Raw genomic sequence first — 22,699 nt, 5'->3', positions numbered from 1 at the left:
CAGGGCTGCGGGACATGGCACAGGCACTAGAAAAACGATAATAACTTGTCCAGATATTCTGACTGTGGGAACAAATGCTGCAAAATATATGTTTCCTAACTTTCATTTTATTATTATTTTATTTAAATTGCACTTTTATTTTTTTTAAAACTGAACTAACTGATCTTTTAATTGTCTACCCAGGCTGAAAAGACAAGAGATTGGAATCATCTAAACATACCTGACATTCACTGAAGTGGAGATACAGTTTTCAAAACAAAAGCACACTGAAAATCTGCAGAGGTTATTCCACAAGGCAACACAGAACCAAGGTCTCCTGCAAATGTGAGTCCTGAAGCTTTATCTTCTGCAATGTATCCAGCTGTTCCCACATTCTGACAGCAGTCTGCAGCAGGTACCATAGGAGCTCCCACATACAAGCATCCCAGGTGCAAGCCACCACCTTCCTGCGTACTCTCTAACTGCCTTAAGTTTGCAACTCATGTCCTCTGGCTTAGGAAGTTACTACCTTTGAATTCATCTCTAGATTTCTTCACTCAGCCCTCTAAGCTGATAAAAATCCTTCACTCATGAGATTTAATGTTTGGAAAATAATCTCCTTACCTGAAAACTGTTCTCCAAGGAAGAATGTCTAAATAAATGAAGGAATGACTCTTGTATTCCCAGCACTTGACTGCTTTCATATTCTGATCACATGCCTTAATGAGACTTTTTGTGTTAAAAGACTTCCAAGTATGCTGATATTCAATAAGGAAAACATTAATGAATCATCTGTATGGTGAGACATTCATCTCAGAAAAAGAAAGGGGAAAAGGTGCAGAGGATCAAATTTAAGGTGCGGAAAATTGTTATACAAGTCAAAGACATTTCTGTATCAATTACAGTAGTGAAATTTGTTTCTGTAGATTAACAGACATTCAAAGCAATGTTAGAAACAGTTTAGCTGTCAGGGAAACTATACAAGGCATGGCATAAGCAGACATCAGCCAAGTTTATTTTTGCCTTTTCTTTCCACCTGTGTCACTCCTGCTGTTCAGGACCAAAAAATATCTGTTCTCATTCTCTACTATATATGTTAACAACATTCACTTCTATTTCTTATCACTTCACTTTTAGGACTTTGCTATTTAAGTGGGTGCTGCTTTGTGAAGCAGACTAAATGAAAGCATAAGAATGTAATGTCAAGTCTGCTAGGTCAGTAGCAGTGCAGCTGAGTTGCTCATCAACTCGCCTCTGGGCATTTCTGCCAGCATTTCAGATTCCATATGGAACTATTTGTGAGAGGGGGATGGTTCAAGGAAGCTTCAAAGAAAATGAGTATGACAACATTACTGTACAAAAGAGACAAGACAGCAGTCCCAGAGATGGGCAGATTTCATCCAGACTGCTATTAACTTCAGCAGCTCTTGAGCTGCTTGCAGTGAGGACTTACTTCTGATGCTCAATGCATTGGAGAACTAGAACATGTTAGCCTCCAGTTTCTAGGAAACCAATTCAGGAATCATTAACAACAAAAGGTTCTGCAAGTTTGAACCATAAAAGCCTACATTAGCATGGCTTGTCTTCAGAGATTTCAACACAATCATGTATAATTGCAAGATCTCCCACACAGTGGGTTCTGTTCAAATCAATAAATGACACTTTCTCTTTTTTGGAGCTGATACTACACACTGGCTTACAAAACAACTGAACAAATAAAGTTGTACTGTAGGAAATCACAGCCCAGGTCACACCAGCAGTACATCCTGGCAGGTTGGCAGGTAGCTCCAAATCTAAAGCACCTGCATTATATCCTTTTCACAACAGTACTGCCTGATGCTCATGGATCAGCGTAAAAAAGTGCAAGAAAATCTTTTCAAGTATAGGTTCTTACATACTGCAGTGGCTTATCTTAAAGCGTCTTCCTCTTTTCTTCAGCAAATGTATGGCTTAAAGTGCTTCCAAAACCAAAGCAAAAATGCATAACACTTTACTCCCTAAAAGCAGTTGATCTATTTCAAGCTGGAAAAAAACCAAATATTTGTATATACCCTTAGCACCTGTCTCTTCAGAAGTCTCATTCCAACTATAAACTCCCCCTACTCCTAGCATCACTTACTTCATCTTTAGATTGTGAATCTTTATTCCTCTGTCCCTGTGCATTGTCACAGAAATGAAGTCAAGACACTGAAAAAAATTGCTTGGGTATTTTGACCAGTCAAAACGTCCTACAATTATTACTTTTTTCCCGAATCATTCAAATTGTAAGAGAGCAAGTAAGGCATGCAACTGCTCCCTACTGTGAGGCTGATGAGGAGGAAAGAAACAAATCTGTAGCACAGGTGGAATATTACTGCACATTTATCAATGAGGAAAAGCAATCAAGATATTGGTAGTCAGCACAATATCAGTCAGTAAGTAGATTTTCACCATATGAGATTTCTAGGACGTAGAACCATGTAACAGCAAGGGAATTTCACAGATACTTAAAATGAGATTCCACCTTGTAAATACTGCTGACAGGGCATGAAACATATGGATAACATGCTCAAGTATCCTCAGTATACAGTCAGAAACAAATCGAGGAAGACAAGAGGAAGACAGACCTCATAATTTCCTTGCAGTATTCTCAATACCAAAGCATAAAACTGAATTCCCAACTAAAGCACCAAGATGTGAGAGCAAGCTTTAGAGATACTCCTGATCTCCAGTGAACAGAATCAGTGTTTCCATTATATTCAGTGATATTTTGGATCCAATGACAGTGACTGACACAAACCACTTACAGTTCACAAAACTCTCTCCAGACACAGACCAGTACCCCTTTCCGTTTATTAAATATCTTCTATTTTAGCTTAATTTCAGGAGTTACTTATAATATGGATAATTTACTCGAACTAAAGTTGTTTAATTGGTTTGCTTCAAAGTATCTGAGAAATATATTGTGAATGTAAAGGGAAAAGTGAAAGAGAAAACACACAAACTAGTGGAGGTTCCTGATTTCATACTTTAAAATTACTGTTCAAACAGTCTATAATGTATACCACATTCTCTGTAGGAGAATATTATCTTGATATGATTATTATATATTTGTCAAATGGACAAGAAAATCAATGTATGCTTTTAATGAACTATTTATGTCAGTTCTAAAGTTTTATCAGGCTGAACACTCCTGCACTAGTATTTTTATATTCACAGAAAAGCAAGAAAAATCAAGCAAAATAGTGTTTCTAGGAGTTGCAGTTATGAAGCTACTTCTGCATTCCACTGCAGCAAATCAATGCTGCCAATGGGCCCTACCATAATAGTTCATTTGTCTGTAGGGACTAAAGAGAAAGGAGACCCCTGATGGCTGACATGATATTTGCAGACTCTCTGAACAGAGAAGTCAAGCTTGCAAAAGATTTCAGGCAGGAAATATAACACTGGATTTGAAAGTAGTTTCTCCACACATATCCATTATTAATGTAACTATGCAATTTTTGCTTCTACCTAGTCAGTGCTAATTTACACTAGTATTACAGGCCACAGACTGAGAAACCATGTGTTGGGTCACTTTGTACAAAAAATCACACAGAAGACAACTTCATTACTGACGTGCAAAGCAATTTTAGAAACATCTCAAAAATCTGTGGAGAAAACTGAATACAGAAATCCCATGCACCTTTAAAAGTCATCTAAAATCAAGTGGTTTACTTTTTCCCCATGTACCCAGCACTTACTTATTCTTTGGCCTCAGTTCCTCATCAGAAAACCAGAATTCCCCTACCATTTAATGATAAATGTTTAGTACAATAAGGTGATGAGGATTACAGACTCCAGTTGTAAGTTTACAATACATGCTAACATCTTGCTTTATTCACCTCTGTCCCCATAATGTAATTTATATAGTACAGCCATCAATAGATTATGGTTGAATCCACAGCCCAACATGTAATTTGAGCACAAAACTTTTCACACCATGAAAACCCTCACAGCGCCAATTCTGTTCAGATAGTGATGACATGTATGAGCTCTTGAGTAAAAGGAACTGATGATGATGGTGTCCATAGAAGCAAAGTTCTGACAGTAACAAACAGAAATCAGCATCAGCTGGAGTGAGACAGTTTCTTTTGACTCCAACCATACAGATTTTAATCACAAGTTTGGATCTCTTCTTGTCAAATCACAAAATAAGTAAAATCTCCCTCTCGCAGGAATCATCAATTTAGTTAAAATATTTTAAACATTTTTCATTTGATGTATCTCTCACATTCTGGAGAATTAAAATTTGCCTACAAGACAAAACTTCTCCTGGGACACATGTAAACTCAAACATTGTTGTTCAGACAATTTAAATACTATGTGGAAAAAACAAATATATGTTATAATTTCATCAAAAACACATTAATAAATGATAGTAGGCACTAAGTCTGCCTTCAGGCAGAGCTTTCAGCCCAGTGTGCACTAGGAAAGCAGAGTACACACAAGAAAGAAGTTTGTGAAAGTTTGGTTTGACTGGATTGGTAAGAACATGCATTCTCCACTCACTGTAAAGACTTTTATATGAAAAAGCAGGTTGTCAAAACATCAGTTTCATGTTTCAGATGTGCTGCAACACAGGATGGGGAGGCTTTGATCACTGTGGATACTGAGAATCCTATAGTATATTTCACAATAGCATGTAAATTAAAATAGGTTGGAGAAATTCCAATCTGAGTAACTGGATTCTGCCTACTCAAGTGTTCTTCTGCAATTGCAATCACATGCAGTATTCTTAACTTCCTGACCTAAAGGATAATGTAGTACTTCTCAACAGCTGCTGTTTAACAGATTTAGCTGCATCAGTGAAGGGTAAGAATAAAATATTAATAAATAATGCTGAATACATATGCTTAGCATAAAGAAAGAAGGTAGAATGTTCAAAATGTTAACATGAGAGAACATTCAATGCCTCAGCATCCAAACAAATTTCACAGTAATGCAGACATAAACCCACATTAACTGCAAATAAAGAATAACTTAAATACAGTTCATTATTTTACCTGTCTTTGCATCTCTTCAATCTGTCGTTGGGGAACACTTTGCAGAATACTGTACATTTCAGGCATTTTTTCTTCAGGGATGACCACAGAGGCCCTATAAGCAAACATCCAGAAAAACAAAGAGGTAAGATGAGAAAAATTACATTCTACATTAAAAGAGATCAGCAGCTTTTAACACAGAAACTTGTTTTACATTTACTATGATGTGCTCAGAAGATATCAGTAGAAATAAGCAGTATTCTCCTAGTGTAATTTATTATTCAGTAGCAACTCCCTCATGACCACAGTCAGCCTGCCCATAGATAACACCACAGAAGTCTATGGACTGATCTGCAAATCAAACTAGTAAATATGGAAGGGACAGAGACACAAAATTCCTGAAATCCCATCCCTGGACTGCCACTGGCTTGCTGACAACTTAGATCTTTCAGAGTGACAACTGATAGCACCTACAGTGCTATCACACTAACTAGTAATTTTGTATTATCCTAAGATCACATAACTGAACATTGTGTACATATGGAAAAATTACAGCAAACTCAGCTACAAAGTAATAATGCTTTTCAGTCTCAAATGAACTTAAGAATTATGATACAATATAATAAATTTGGCATTCAGATGATGTTACAATGCAGATCACTCATCACTGAATGCAAGCTTAAGACAACAAAGGAATTCTGGCTTAGAAAACATATCACTGGCTACAGGATAAACAAAAAGCTCAGTCAGCTTTGCTTTACTCTCCTGTTTACAATACATAAATATACCAAGGGCCAAGACCACATCTATCTTATTTAGTATTCTATTCACTGTAACTACCAGTACATTGGACTTATCACAGTGGTTTCACTCAAATCACTAAATGGAACAGATGCCTCTTAGTTGCAATTGGATGTACAGTAGTTTGGGTACAGACCTCTTCCAGTCCAGAACCTCAGAGAAAGGTAGAATGTAGGAGTCAGCAATTATGACTGGGACACAGCCAGCCTGAAGAACATCACTTAGTACAGCCTGTCCGAGGCGGGCTCCACGTAGAACAACACAGAATGTAGCTTCCTGTCAACAAATGGTACCCAACACAATGATGAGGAAAAAAAAAGCAGTATTAGAATTGAAGAAGGTATGTACATATATGCCCTTTAACTTGGGGGGGTACTCTCTCACTCTATTCAGTATTGCAGGACCCCAGACAGAGCAGCGCCTCCAGTTTTAGGCAATGCACTCCCAGAGAAAAGCAGCACGATTAATTATCTCAAGAGTGTGACCAACAAGACTCAACAAGAGTACTTATTCCAAAGGGGTATGAACGGGAGGAGGGTGGCTAAAGGGAGCTTCGAGGATAGAAATAGATTCCACAAAAAAGAATACTTTCAGTTTATTCATGCCCACAGCACACAGGATGAAAAACTATGAGTTGAAACTCCAGGAGAGAAGGTATCTTGGCTATGCTGCACTCATCCTGTAGATAAGGTCTTCAGTTTACTTCAGTGTTACTGAGGAACCTTTCTACAGATTCAAGATGGCCAAAAAAACATACTTGTAGAGTTCAGCTCTCTCTAAGAAAGAGAAATCAAAGTTGACACAGGGTCTTGCACAGATAAGAAAACATCTTTCCAGCTAGCATTCTGTGGCCTGAGGAAAAGGAGCCAGGAGGCACAGCAGGGTAGAAAAACATCAAAATGGAACTAGGAAATACAACAGGGTTTGCTGGATCTTCGCTCGTTTCCTAGTGCAATTGTGAAACTTGTGCTCATATTTGTAGAGAACTGAAGAGTCTGAGAATCTTGTCCAAGAGAAGACTGCAAACAGGAAACATTAGCAATCCAGAAGCCCAAGAGCCTGGCTAGTAGGAAATCTGTAAAGGCTGTGCTGGAAAGGATGAACAGGGATCAGTCCTCAGGCTTCCTCCTTCCCCCAATCCCAGACAGGAACAGAAGGAAAAGAAGGGTGGGTGAAATGGAGGGAGCAGAGAGAACAAACACATTTTAACCATTCAGTTGCTGGATCGCAGAGAAACAGGTGGAAGAAATCCTACTAGGGTCTGGGAGAAGGGGGGTGGGGAAGAAAAAAAGAGCCCAGATGTGGACACACATGCTCATCTGCCCAGATAACCATTTTTCCTGTCTAGACAAAGGTTACTATAAATACATCTCCTCACATCACCACTGTTATCAGCCAGACATTCCAAAGGGAGATGCAGAAATCTGCTAAGGAAAGTATTTTAACAATCTCTGCATGCGCCAGCTCTCTTCAGAGATATAAAATAATATGTAGCAAGATACAGATACAGATCCTCTGACTTGCTATCCTTGAGCTATCCAGTCAGTACTTAAAGAAATAAAGCAAAAAGATTTTTTTCCCTCCCCTTTTGACTGGAAGTTAAGGACTCATTGTGACCCCATTGCTCCTGCTCCCTCTCCCTCTCCCCCTCCTCCCCAAGGAATTTTAAACATATTTCCTTCAAAACATAACAGGAGGGGTGGAAACTTTGCCTTTCTTCAGCCTGTTTGTTATTTTATCATCATTTGTTGAAGTTCAAAGACAAATTATGTGCTGGTGGCCACAGACAGAGCACAGTGGCCTATGGCATAACTCACTTCACCACACCATATGCCAAAGCAACTCTATGCTAGAGAATTGCCAAGAGACCCAGGGGTCTGAGAACGCTATCTAGTTTTATCTTCACTGACACATCAAAAGGCCTCTGGAAGTTGGGCCAAGGCCATCAAACACATTTCACCTAGATGTTTTCATAGTTGCATGCTGACAAGTCTTCTAGCTCAGTCCATTGCGTTTATAGAGAGTATTTTGTAGGGTTTAACTACTAAGTTGCACACAAAAAATACAACCTGATGAACTCTCTTTATTTGTAGTGGTCTTCCCCTCCCCCCCCCCCCCAAAAAAAAAAAATACACATAAGCTCTGAAAAGTTCATTTTAATCTGTAATGCAACTAACAAAGCAGGCCTCTATTCCAAACTCCACCTAACAAGGCCTGAACTATAATAAGTTAGAAATCAATTTGAAACTTATGCCTACTGAAGGTCACTTTACCAGTCATTCTCGAGATGTAGATTCTGAAGTTCTTCCCTAGTTTTAAAGCAATCAATTTTGCCCGACCTTCAAAATTTTCACCTCTCATTGCAGCTGGATTTTGTGGTATCTCTTTATCCTTTTTTAAGTTTACATCATGTATTCATGTACTACCCCAACCACCATGACCAACCCCATTAGGTTGTACATACTATATAAGCAGTATTTTCAGACTGCAGTGTAGCTCTCTAGATGAGCTGGAGTACACAGTTCTCCGTTCTATTAAAAACTGGAATAAAGTTGGGATATAACATCCCAGCTAATCTAATGAACTGTGCATTTGCAGAACATTAAACGAAATTTCCTATCAGCATTAATTTAGCTCCACAGCTAAGACAGTCACCAAGGGGGGAAGAGAAATCTGCCGAAGAGACAGTCTTACCTGAAGCACTTGTGGATAATCAAAGATTTGATTGTTGTGACAGCGTTTGCGAACAGCAGGGACCCCGTCTGACAGATTTGTACATTTGTCAAGCAGCAGCACTGATTCCCCATTCTCAGCCTGAAGAGCTTCCAACTCAGACTGGTATTCTGGGTGCAGAGACATTTGAGATGACAGAATGAAATACCTGCGGGGACTGAAAAAACACAGCAAGTTTACTTGACAGCAATACAACTTGACTTCCAAGATGCTGAGCAACACATTTCCTTCCACTCTAGAAAAGTTGATCTCAAAGAATCACAGAATCACGGAATCATTCTGCTAAATGTGAACAGAGTGCCAAGATCATATTTTCTGACAGTGCAGAAAAGGATGCAATATAATTAAATTTTTGATCTTAAATGGCTTCATGATTTACAACATCAAATAAAATTATACTTGGAAAAAGTGCTTGTAAGAATAGGCACTTGCATCATAACCTTTTTTACAAATTGAAATTAACATAATTTGTCTACATAATAAAACAGCTTGCTACTGAGGCTTGGTGTCTGCGTACTACTTCAAAGTAGGTAGGACACCAAATGCTGCTACTGCTTTCTCCTCCAGTATTATTTTTATATCAATTTTAATCAGAAAAAAAGATACTGAACTATCTAATCCCATTCACTCTTAAGTGCTACCACATCCCAAAAGCATGAATATTCAAGATGTATTTCAATAATGAATTATTTCACAGCTTATTTAGAATTGGAGGTAAAACATACAGGAACAGTCTCAGATTAGAAGCTCACACTTTAAAAAATGAATTTTGTTAATGCTGGAACATATCACATTGTACAAATGTTATGCTCATTTAGTCTTGATTTTTTTAAAGTAGACTGGATAAGTCAAACTACTTCACTGCTTCCCATTCAAGGGAACACGCAGTGAGAGCCTGCCCTCACACAGCCAAAATAACGCAGGAAATAGGAGGCCTGCACTTAGGATTCCAATTCTGCTCTGCATGATACTATTTTTAATTTACAGCTTTGAAAACACACACAAACACACACTTTATAAAGTCAGACCTTTCCTGCTGCTCTTCTCACCCCTTTTACTTATTTTCCTGCTGGTCACTTCAGCGGATCCAATTAACAGATAACACTTGCATAGAATTTTTTTAAAGGCACTCTTGTTCCTAAGCCTCCAGCTGCTACCATCTTGCTACCAACAGCTTTAGAGAATGGATATTTCTTGCAGAGTTGGATCTAAAATATTTCAAACTATCCAACTAAAAAGGGAAGTAAATCAAGAACTCTCAGTTTAACTCTATAAGAAGAAAAGTAGGATTTGCCTTTAAAAAAGAAACCACCACCACACAGTAGTAATAATGGAGGTTTATGACCAGTGAAAAATTGCATGATGTTTAAAATCAAATTCTATCTTAAAACCATTGGCATCCTATGACATCCAAACCTAGTGATTAAATCATGTTACAAAAAAAAGTACATTGCAGATACCAGGAAATAACACTTTAATGTAATGGGATGTGATTATTTATCCCGATTAAATTTGAACTTGAGCTTTGCTTTCGTCACTGTCTTCCTGCATAAAGCAAAGAAGCCTGTGAACGTTTCAATTAGTAACGCTAAATGGCCACTAGATGGTACTCTGGAGACTACAGTTGGTTCCTCACAAAAAGTGTGCCTTTGAGAACACAAACCTCCCATCAAAAATGGGCTGACACAGCACTTAGTTGACTATATGAACAGTACCAGCATGATAGCATCTCTCTTTGTAACAGACTCAACACTCAACAACACTTTGTAACAGACTCAACTCTGCGTTGAGCCATAATAATACTTGAGATATATGAAGCATCAGTTAGGATTCAACCAGATGTCCCTATACCTGCCATGTCCAGAAGTATTATAAGCAGGAGCATAAAGTGTGTGGGTAAAACAAACTTCTGCCATACAGCTTTGTCCTCTAACTGACTACCATTCCCTATCTGGAGCAGCCCAGAGCAATAACCCTTACCAGAGGAGATGACAACTGGAGCCAAGGCTCCAGCTTTTGTCTGTTATCAGCAGCACCCTTTCAATAACAGTTTTCAACTCTACTAAAGCCATATTCTTTGGAGGATGTTGTTAGAAGAAAGGCCCTAAAACTTCTGTGTTTCCAATCTTGATATTTACAATCAGTGAGAGCATGTCATTTACCCCACTGCCTTCAGTCCATTCAGCTTTTAAACAACAGCACAGGTAAGAACCTGCTACAGAAAAGTTTTCAGCTGCGTAATTAAAAAGACTTAGTGAAATGCTTCTTTTGTCTTTGCGATAGTAATTTATTGCCATTACTTTGTTTTTAAGTATCTTAAATCATCTGAAGAGATAATTTACAAGGGAATTACTTTGAATTGCAGCCTTGCTTTACCTTAAGCTTTAAAAATAAACAAACTTTAACAACTATTTTTATTTTCTATAAGTTGAAAATATATTCTACGTATATTGAATCTAATGCTACTCAAAACACTGTTGTCCTGTTTCACAGTTCAGTTTCTGGAGTGGATCTCCAAGAAATACTGTCAGACTATCACCTACTACACTTTAGTTTATGAAGTGGGAAGACAGATTCATCCCTTCTGTATCCCCAGTTCATAGATAACCCACAACCTGATGGATTAGCCAACACTACTAACTTTGGAATCACCACGTATTTTAACAAGAAAAGCCATGCATGAGCACAACTCTTAAATAAATTGTCCTAGCCTGCCAAGAAGCTAGCAGGTATGTTTGTATTTGATATGATTTTGTAATTTTTGCTATTGGTATTCCACATCATGACATCATGTGGAACACAAAGAAGAAGAACTACATGTCCCAGAGGACCTCATGGTCAGAGAGGAAAATATGTCACAGAAGTGACACTCGTTCTCTCTCTCACTGCCTGGCAGCAGGTGTGGGTATGCTTCCAAGCTGTGTGCCTTCCATTTCAAAGTAGGCTTCTCGGTCTTCGGAAATGCTCTGTTTGTATCCTTAAGCCCAGCTCCTATCTCCTTACCCCTTCCCCTTTTAACTTCCCATTTTTGGGTCTAGGGGGCCCATGGGCCTGCTGCCCCCCATCACAGAAATAGATTCATCTACATAACTCCATGACAGTATTTTATTGGCATCTGTATCACATTCAGGATTCAATAGACTTTGCCAATTCATTGGAATTGCTTTACCCTGGTCCTCTTTCTGGCAGATCCACTTCTGCAGACAAAGGGCTGTATACAGGAATACTGACATCGTAGCCTTGCCGGTAAGTCCACGTGGAAAAGCCTCCACCAGCTAGCAGAGCTCTGAAAAATACAAGAAAGAGACTGTAAACAGAGGATGTAAATCATTCAGACTCAGACCATGATTTACCAGTTATCATTACCGGAACAGCAATAACAGTTACTGAGATAACAGTTTTTCCCTCAACTTCTGTCAGTGGCATTTTTATGCAGTTTTTAGATTCACTTCAGCCTTTCTGATCTGGGCTTACTGCCAGACTGGATACAGTCATCAATGGAATGTTTGCAGTGGCATATGACCACTGAGGAAAGGACCATTTTGCATTCTTATAGGGAAATGGAATCTATTGCTGTCATTACAATCACCCTACATTTTTGCAAGCTTACATGCACTAAGTCCATTTTAATTTAAAGAAACACGTTCTTGATTATTTATATCAGTCATCATATTTCTCAGTGCCTGCCCAACAACAGTGCATAGCACAGATCTCAGAGAGTCTAACAAGCTGTATTTTGGGTACAAGTCCATATAAAATACAGTATTTTGGCAGCTTGTAACAACTCAGGACTTCTATGGTAAATAAAATTTGTATTTTGTTTTCAAATAACTGCACAAACTTCAGAAACTGCAGAAACACAAGTTTCTTTTTACCTATTACAAAAATAAATAAATAAATGCTATAAGCAGAACTCAATGAGAGCACAGTATGCTATGAATCCAATCTCTAAGAGTAGAGGCAGCTTGGGACACTGTGCTAGAATGCATGGGAATAACCAAGGATGGATAAATTAAGATATATTTTAACTCCTCAGTGAGATGACTCTGTCTGTGGACTCTCCTAAATGGGACAACCTTTCATAACATAGAGAAAGAGCTTTAAGTAACAGAAGAGAATCATGCGTGCAGAAGAAAGCAATGCACCATTCACAGTGCCAGAAGAAACCAGTATATTATTATCTCTTTTCCCAAATCTAGCTTCTTTGAACAAACGATTAGAGGCCAACAGCTTTCCAGTTACATTTCATCCCTGGTGACCAGGTGGCACGCTATACACATCATCTGCTTCCAAAAGGTGCTTTCATTCAGCTTCTTTAGTGAGACTTCTGAAAAGGCTGATTATACTTTTAGCTCTTTGTTAGCAACAGCAGGGTGAGCTATCCTCAAAGTTGCCCTAGAGATACTGTGTTTGCCCTAATTACCACTTAAAGAAATTTGCAGAAACCTGTCCCCAGGCAAAGAAGCAGAACACAAATAGCATTTCTCTAGGCACCATGGAAAAGGGCTTGAGGAACTGTACCCATTGCAGCAGCTTACAATCACAGCCAGCATCCTTATCACAACCTTGCCCACTGTCATAGTTCAGACTGGAGCAGGCAGGTCTCATCAGTAACATGAGAAGAACATCATTATGAGAACAGATGAGATACTGAAAACACATTGGGTGAAGTAGTTGTCAGCTATCACTGAATTAAATGCTTAGTATAGTGTTCCAAGCAGTTTTTCTACTGCTCTTACACAACAGACTATGATTTTACCTAGTTATCATCCATGACTATTTATATTTTCCCCTCAGAACTCATCAACCTCATTAAACAGCTGCATGTTCTGCGTCTTCTAACACCTTCAAGGTGTTCTGCAAGATACTTCCCTTCCTGCTTTAAACTGTAGCACAGTTGTTTAGCATTCCCATATCCCATTTTGGTACAAATAAGGCTTCACTAAACATCATTTAAGAAGCTCTTAGAAAACCATAGACTCTGGATTAGAGATGTATTTCAGTTCAGTGACAATTACAAACTCAAACACTTGCCTTCCACTGCTCTTCACTCAGAACACAAACCACTTGTAGACACAAACTATTTGTAGAAGCAGAAATCAACTTGGGAGCAGGATGATAAATCAAGGACGTGTTGAGTGAGAATTTATGATCCAAGTGCTTATTTGGGATTCCTTTCCAGTGCCTCCCTTTTGGTGACATATATGCGTTATGTGTATATTATGTGCAGCTCTCACCCTTGAAGCTACATGCTCCAGGGCTTATCCATCAACTCAACTGCCAGGCAGGAGAAAAACTGGCTTAGGCATTTCTGTTCTTGCATTTTACAACCTCTTCTTTTTATAACCCCCTAATTGGGAAACTACAACCAGATTGTTTTAATTGGATCCGGTGAAAACATGACAGCACCTCATCAGCCTTGAGAAAGCAGGTGTGTCATACAGACATTTACTTAAATAAACCCGCAGGGAACCAACACCAGCTAAATAACTCCTCTCAGATTTTCTTTCTATGGTGCAGTGAGGGAAAAGAGATATTAACTCCTAATATACTCAAGGTGAATAACCTTTAAATAGCACTAACCAACAAGCCTGTTTCAGAGCAACTTTTCACCACTTCCCAGATACTGATCCTGCTTGCTCTCCAGGAAGTGCCCCAACTGCTCTGCACTCTTGTTTCTGCCCAGCTGCCAACATCATCGGTTTTCTGCCAGATCTCACAAGTCACTGAATCCCAATTCGTCAGCTGAAGCAGAATGAAAAGGTATCATCATCCCTACATTCAATTCTACAGCTACAGAGTGGGTCAGAAAAAGAAGCCTCTTCATCCACACTACTGTATTAGATTTAATAACACTTATTAACAAATAAAGAAATTACCTTTCATACTTTATGGCAAGAGATTACATACATTACAGCAGCTCATATCAGCAACATAGCCTCCACACCCTAAAGGCAGACTTGCATTGTTGAAATTATGGAATAAAGTGCTTTTATTTGTCTCTGAGAAATCAGATTTAAAGATTTAATAAACAAACAACATCTCAGTGAGGTAGTTTAGCTAAAGATCTTTACTTATGTAAAAATAATATATAAATTAATTCCCTTCTGGGCAAAAGGTCTTACTTTACCTGGATTCATATTCTGCAGCAAATCAGCAGAACACGATTCTATTATATCCATGATCCATTACTGCTCAACTAGGTATGAGAAGGTGGCCACGCTCTCTGAGCAAACTTCACAAATACTACCTGTGTATTTCACCAGTTGCCCATAAAATCTTACACAGTCCTTAAGGAGCTATACCTGTAAAGTTCAGACCTGTCATTCAAAATCCATCAAACTCTGCCAGAACACACTTATTTCAGCCTCACAGCCCACAGCACCATGAACAACACTGATATACACTTTGTGAACTACCCATTCTGTACATTGTGGACGTACTCAGATGAAGAAGGCATGCTTAGTTCTCCTGTTCTGTTAGATATAAGACCTCCAAAGGTCTCCAAAACCATACTGCAACCATGCAACAGCACTTAGGCCCTTCCAGGACTAGGTCCTCACAAGTCACTTTGTCACAGATCACTTATTTCCACACCCGTGGCCAGGATCTGCGCTACACTTAGTACTGTCTGGTAGCTGGCTGCCTACAAAAAGGTATCTCCACCTTTTCTCAAACACTGTTTCCTCTCTACTGTATTAGAACTAGTGGTTGTGCAGCTGCAGAACAAGCTGGCTCAGCAAGCCATGGCAACTGCTGTTCCAGGAAAACAAAAAGGTTTGTTTGTTTGTTAAGTTAAAATGACATAACTTCTTGTGGTAGCATGGGAGACACTTAGAGAAAACATCTACCAAAATAATACATTTCCTGCACACTAAGCTAGGGTCAAACATAAATGGGCATTTGACACAGTTTTAACCATGCCATGCAGTAAACCTCCAGCATTCAAGAAAAAGTCTGCTTTTTCTATGGACACAGGCATACACATATAGTCCAAGAACAGCCCACTCTGCTGAGAAGAGCATTGTTAAATGAAAACCCTTGTTAAGAAATACAAATCTTAAGAGCTTTGTAGGAACAGATTTACAGGCTTGGTTACATAAGAACGGTGCTTGGCTGCCCTCTTCAGGATAATCCACATCCATATAACGTATTTCATAAACTAACAAAAACTAAGAAATCACAATCAGTGATGCAATTACAAAGAGTAAACATAGTCTTCAAAGATGTCCCCTCCCCCCCCCCCCCCCCCCCCAAAAAAAAAGCCAACAACCAAATGTGTGTCTTCTGGCATCGAAGGATAATGTTTTAAATCATCTTTGGCGCAAAGAAATCAAGATACACTCCAAACTCAACATTCTTAGTTACAATTCCATATCTCAGGGAAGATTCTGTTGACAAAACACTCAGCAGAAGGTGGCTAACCTTGATTTTCAAGGGAAGGACTGGTTACATGGGATCTAAACCAGCAAAGCTAATCCAGTAGAAACATATTCAGTAACAGCTTCTAAGCTAATGAAGTTTCTCTTATTCCAATTTGCTTTGCCTTACAACTTCCTTTTCTCCTCCACAAGTAAACTGTGCTGCAAGTGAAAATTAAGCTCAGGAGCCTTTTAAGCTCCTGGCAGATATCTGAAAAAGACAGAACAACTATGAGCAATTGCCCAATTACCAGTACATTATAACTGTTGAGATAACAAACATTGATGAAAATCAACACAGTTTTAGTTTTGCCAAGTAGAACACCTGTTTTAAAACATCCCATGTAAATGTTCTGGCTTGTATCGGAAAGTTGAAGTTAGGAGCAATCTTTGGATTTCTACTTTGCATCAAGTGAGACATTCTGTAAATAGATCAGGTTTTCTAATGCAATATATGAGTCTAACCTGAAAATTCTCCACCCTTACAGCAAGCACAAGAGCTAGGACAAACAAATGCTACAGATTACATTTCCTGTAAAATTAAGAATGGGAATAAACTGTTGGAGCAAACATTTGACCTGTACAAGATAGGGACTTCTCTGCTCCCCTTGACAAAGCCATATTCCAGCTTTGTAAAGGTGAAGGAGCTATCAGCTACAGTTCTGAACTTGCTGCTTCTCCAAAGGCATTTAAATAGAGATCTATGCATTCAAACCCAGTAAAACTCATACCTATCTCTAGGAACATCCAGTGCAGTGTTATAATCCGGTGGCCCTCCAGGCAACATATTGAAGAGCAAGTGATTTGTGCCTCGATCCCATCTAAAGCAAAAGAAAAAAGAGACAACCATTATAAAGATGTTCTCTATAAACAGATGATAAGGTCTGTCCAAGACTAGCTCTAGCACTGACTCACTGCATCCTCCCCTCCAGCATAATTTTATTCCACTTGAGTTCTGCAGAGTCCTATGTGGAGGTTTCAGCAAGTACCTGGAGAGCTGTGCCAAAGCCTGAGCTGTCTCCTTGATACGGAGCGTGTTCTGATTGAGGACATCTATGGATGGTACAAAAAGGCAGGCTCGGTTGACATCATCAGTGTAGTATTCACTATCAGAGATGGCAGTCAGTAGCTCATTGTATTCCCTGGAAATAGTATTGCTCACTGACGTCCCATATTCATCCACATACTTTTTCAGTGAGTAGATGTATACTTTGATTTTGTTTTTGGGATTAAAGCCACATCGATAGACATCAAAGCAGGTGTGCATTCGGCAGCTGAGGTCTCCCCGCTCAGGAATGGGACTGTCAGCTGGAAGTTTGACCACAGGCACATCATGGACACTGCGTTTTTCAACAGTCCAGTCACTGGACGACTCAATGGAGTGAGGCCAGAACTGGAACACTCCTGTGGCAATTAGGCCAAGCAGAACTATGGAAAAGAGAGTGATGTAGTAAATGCGATGCTTGGTTTTCATTCTTGGGATGAGGGCCGGACCCCGGGTGTTATATTTGGCTGACGCACACATAATGGAATCAATTATCTCTTGTCTCTGCAAATTAGAAAGAAAGAGTTTTAATGCTGAGCTCTGGAGGAGACACAAAGTTATCACCGCGCAGAGAAACACTTTGTTAACCCATTCAAGACAAGTTCTTTGCCTCAGCAGATTTACAGTAGAACTCCTTCAAAGCTCCTCTGGAACATAAGATGCCAGTGGTTATACATTGTAGCTGCCACTTGCCAATGACTACATCAAACCCATCTGCAGCTGAGATTCTCCACAGGTGGCATAATGCCCAGCTTAGCGGTGAGTGAAGAGATACAATGTGGATACCACGTAACAAGGAAAACCTGGCTTCAGGATACTGTTTCAAACACCGAGTGACCTTCAAATCAAATTACATACCTTTGACAAGAAAAATGCCAAAGAAAATCTAGACAGAAAAAGGAAACAGTTCGTTGGCTTTGACAATATGTTTGAGGGGGGAGGGTGGGAGAAAGAGTTCTATGAGTTGCAACTGCAACCATATCAACCATATCTGCAACTGTGATATCAACCATATGAAGAAAAGCATCTAAAGAACAGTTCACTGTAGTCCAAGTAACACTGTTTAGCAATTAATATGATGTATTATAAAGTGTCACAAACACAGTCACATCAGTACTACCGTTGCTGACTGTTCTTTAAGCTTTTACATGCAGAATCACAGCTTCACCTATGTGACTGAAAGACCAGCTACTCGCAGCACACTGAAAGCTGATCAGGTCATCTGCTCCAGCTTCCACATTAAGTAAAAAATCCATGGCTCCAAGCTGCATGGTATGTTCTCATGCTTGAAGAACAATGCAGGTGATCTAATTATATGTTCAGGACAAACATGGGACACTTGACAGAAAGAAAGGTCTCACGATCAACTGTACATCAGATAAGAAATATGAATTAAAAAAGTACCACTAAGGCATAAATAGCCTTAATAAAATCAGCTGATGCTGATCTGGCAGCTGTTGACAAAAGGCTGTCAGGACAGGGTAAGTGAACCACGAAGCAGCAGTTCAAGCCCACCGTACAACATAACATCCATGCGACTCCCACTGCGATGAGCTTCACAACCAAAAGCTTTCCGTCTGCTTCTGACTGCTATCCCGTTATTCCACCCTCGCTGTAGCGCTCTCATTACCACCAACGCCGTCACCCGACGGAGCGCTGGGCCTGACCCTCGGTACAGACCCTTCCTCTCCCCGGGGCCGCAACACCCGACCCCAGCTCCGCGGCACCCCCGCTGCTCTTCTCCCATCCGCGGGTTGGATACGCGGGCGGAGTAAGGCAGGACGGTGCAGGCCGTGCCGCCGGCCCCGACTCACCTCTACCCACGGTCCCTCGGGTGCTCCCCGCCGGCCGCCCCTCCTGGCCGGGCACCGGGCACGCCGCCCGTCGCTAACCGGGCCTGCGCCGTAGTTGCGCAGGCGCACGGCCGCCTCCAACTTTGCGCAAGAGATGCGCCACCCGGACCTGAGACTGTGAGATCGCCCCTCTGTGTTGGGAGGGAGTCACTGCAGCGGCACTGCGGGTTGGAATGCGGTTCGTGAGGGTTTGCGAGATTGATAGCCAAGCACTGCCGCCTCCAGCTGTCAGCTCTTCCCCGCACCTTGTCCAGAAGCGTATCATGCTTCTTCCTCAGGTATCTTGCAGAGGAAGGCCTGTATAGGAAAATGGGTAGAACAAAAAGCACACAAACCCCTTTCCCAAGGGGAACCGTGAGCCAGCTCCTCTCCTGGCAGGGCAGGATAAATCCTTGGCACAAAACACTGTGCCAGAACCACACACACTCGTGTCATGCCAAAAAATAGGTGTCAGTGATCCGCTCCTTTGCCAAAAATGTGATCCTATGTACCTTCACATGGCCCTCTTTGAAATCCTGTCACCCCAGTGCCCTGGGGACAGCCCCTGGCTGCAAAGCCACAGTGCAGAATCACCTCCATGCTTTCCCCTCACCCCTGGTGCAGTTTGCTGGGGCACTTTGCCCATCCATTCAAAATGGTAGCCCTGCAGCACCTGCTGCATCCCACATATGTGCCTGCATGCTGCCAGCCCCCCGGGCCCTGTGCTACAGTCCATTGCTCCCTGTGCCAGGAGACACCCAGATAGGCAAGGAGGCTTCAGCTCTATAGGAAAATTTGGGTGGTAGTGCCATTTTATTGAGAGCTTAGACTGAACAGAATGCAAGCAGCATCAGCCTTTTCTTCTATCCAAACAGCGAGAAAAAGTGGAGGACATAGTCTGTCTGGGTACTACCTCAGGGAGCCTATTTGTATGCTGGTGATGCAGCTCAGCCAGACAAGTCTGCAGCAAGATGCTATTTTTAGACTCTCAGTTGCCATTTATAGCTGGTAAAAGTATTCATCAGCATCTGGGTATCAGGCTATCAATTGTTATAAATGTAGAAGAGAGATGGGATACTTTACCTCACTTGCTTTGCCCTTTAATGTCTCACCTTATCTGACCCTCCTGAGGTCACCTGGGGACTTGTTGCTGAGTACTTTGTCACCATGCCATACACTCACCGTCTGTCACACACAGCCCCACAGATTTTCTGCTAGGACAGAAATAAATGGCCACAGAGCCTTCCATGCTGGGTCTCCACTCACTCAAAGCAGCTGCAGGAGTGGCTGCGAGGTATCTGGTGCAGCCAGTGCTGGAAGCAGCACGTTCTGAAAAATCCTTTACAATAAAATGTTGTTCTAGGAGGGAAATATGAAAATCAGTGGCTAGGGAACATCTTTTCCATCTTTACTTTCAGCCTATGGCATAGTACAAGTCACAGCTTATACTTCACTTCTGAAACACTTGCTAACGGCTACAACCAGCAATCAAGGTACTGGAATGAATGAAGCAATTTGGTTCTGGCATAAGAGAAAGCAGGATTTTGTACCAGCCAGAGCATTGTCCTTCAGCTTATGTCACAACTGAACAATGCACTCAGTCATGGCACTCAGCTGATACGTGGGCTGAGCAATATCTGCATCCAGCATCCATCCTCACATCTGCAGCCTCCTGAGCCATTGCACACCTCTGATGGGGCTGCACTGTGCCTGGTAGTGCTGGGCAGCTCGTAACCTGCCAGCCTCTGTGACCTGAGATCCAGTGCTGCCTTCCCAAGCCAAAAGGAAAAGGAAATGTGAAGAGACTCCAGCAGTCTGCTGCTACAGCTCCCGCAGCAGGATGCGAGCTGTGAGGAGATTCGTTTGAGCAAGCATTCCCTGCAAAGAAACCCTGCTGTGACAGAAGCGCATGGGTAGGGATGCTCTCCGTGTGCTTCCCTGTCCCCAGAGCCCTGAGGTGTCACGCTGTGTGGAGGCATTCATGCTTCACCAAGCAAGCACTCCCTGCACCGCACTGCCTGCGTGCTCACACCTCACTGACCGGCAGCGCCGAGGGGATGGGGCTGCTAAAAACAGCATTTCCTCGCGGTGTTTTTCCAGACTATTTTTGATTCCCCATTTTGATAAGGTCGACTGGCTCACTGCTAAAAATAACCAGTCCTGGCAAAGTGAGGACAAAAGGCAGAGTATTTATAACCACCTCCAAGTAAAGTGCATTTGTCACTGGCCAGTTGCTAGCATTTTATGTAAGTTGGTAATAAATACAGAATTAATTGGAGTGAAGAACGAGTGCACCTTGCTCCTCCAGGCTTCTCCAACAGGATACGTGTGGGTTTTTTGTACATAACCTCGCAGGCTGCCTTGTGTGATCTGAATTGCTTCGGAAAAAATAATCCAAACCAATCCTCACTTAGAGGAGCCTCTCCCACTAAAATGGCCGCAGGTGTAAAAGCAGCTCTATTTGTTTGCATGCCTGATACTTCAGATGCAGATATGGCTGAGGTGGGATTCACACAGCTTACTCCACGAAGAAGGTTTTTTTTAATTATCTTTCCAATGAAATGTAATCCTGCCAATGGCAGAAAGGCATAACTCTGCAGGAAATTACCTCCTCTAACTGGAAAATTCTAAACATCCCTGTGAAATAAGTGTGCTGTGAGGAGGGGCTGGAACTGCTCCTGGCAAAGACCAGAAACCATCCAGCATCCTCTCTTTGTTCACATGAATGGGAACAGAAAAGCAGAAATTACAGGCAAAGGCAATATTATCACTTATTAAAATTACAGTGGATATATACGGTGGAGGCTTATACTCCATGTGATATACTCAACTTGATGGCCTTTCATATTTCATATGAAATATTGCTTCATTTATTGATTTATTTTAATGTAGCTCTGAGCAGCTTTATTATTTCAGATGCTGGTCTGTTTGCCTATTGCTTGCCAAACTGGATAAAGAAACGCAGGGGGCACTCAGAGCTTATTCATTTCTCTGTGTATTTATTTCTTTACTTCTGCCACACAGAAAACAAAGAAAAAGCCTGTTAATGATGCTAAGGAGCAATAGTGTACACAGCACACATCTGGCAGGGAGGCAGCAGAGTGAAGGAAACAGTGACCAAGGAGCTCTTGCACAGAAGAGCCCTGCTGCAGCTCCCTGGAGCAGCAGCCATCTTGGCAGGGCATTCAAGTAGCAAGCAGCAGCCAGCCATTGGAATGACTGAAACAACTATTCTAATAGTATGCTCCCAATGCCACATTTCTCTACCCTCACTTCTGGTTATATTCTGAGTTTCCATCACCAAGCTAACTTTGCCCAGTGGGGAGTTCTTCAGGAAGTTAAAGCTGAAAAAAACATGAAAAACAGTCCAGGCATCAAAATATTCATCTCCTTGCTAATTCTAGTTGCCATAAGCTCAGGTGGAAGTGACTTTGCACCACAGTATTGTAGCTTCTGTTGAAAATGTATTGCAGCCTCTGCACTGCAGAAAGGTGTGTTTTACTGGTCTTTTCCACATGGACAGTACAAAAAGTCCACTTTTTGAACAGTAAAATTCTACATCGAAGTGAATGCTGGATAGCAATATACTGCAACCATTGGGATGGGTAAAAAGTCTAATGAAAAGAAAGACAAGGGCAATTAATAGCTTGAATTTGTCCTAAGAGTCCTCTAAAATGCAGTTTCAGTGAATGGCTGTACAGGCTTGCTTTGTCACTTCAAAGAGCTGTCTCACTTTATTTTTGTTGCTCAGATACTCCATGGGATAAACAAGTGGGCAAGTCATTAAGTCCATTTGCATTTTGGCTCCATGTTTCACCTCCCACTCATGTGAGGAAAGCTGTCGTGTGCTGTATCTTTCTCTGTGAACAGTCAAGTGCAAATGCA

At 41.0% G+C, this 22,699-nt stretch overlaps 1 protein-coding gene across 1 annotated transcript in view; it reads right to left on the bottom strand.

Moving 5' to 3' along the window:
• EXT2 (exostosin glycosyltransferase 2) overlaps positions 1-18,930 on the bottom strand; it is a 67,590-nt gene extending 48,660 nt beyond the window's left edge. Inside the window, exons 1-7 of the mRNA XM_015864507.2 lie at positions 18,797-18,930; positions 16,927-17,486; positions 16,669-16,758; positions 11,686-11,802; positions 8,478-8,673; positions 5,920-6,059; positions 5,004-5,097 (exon numbers count right to left, since the gene is read on the bottom strand). Of these exons, the coding sequence (XP_015719993.1) occupies positions 5,004-5,097; positions 5,920-6,059; positions 8,478-8,673; positions 11,686-11,802; positions 16,669-16,758; positions 16,927-17,462 (1,173 nt within the window). The 5' untranslated portion in view covers positions 17,463-17,486; positions 18,797-18,930. The remainder of the gene's footprint in view (positions 1-5,003; positions 5,098-5,919; positions 6,060-8,477; positions 8,674-11,685; positions 11,803-16,668; positions 16,759-16,926; positions 17,487-18,796) is intronic.
• Between the last annotated feature and the right edge of the window lie 3,769 nt (positions 18,931-22,699).

The sequence above is a fragment of the Coturnix japonica genome, chromosome 5 (assembly GCF_001577835.2).
Source record: "Coturnix japonica isolate 7356 chromosome 5, Coturnix japonica 2.1, whole genome shotgun sequence".
Classification (NCBI taxonomy): Eukaryota; Metazoa; Chordata; class Aves; order Galliformes; family Phasianidae; genus Coturnix; species Coturnix japonica.
This window is presented reverse-complemented; position numbering and strand designations above follow the sequence as displayed.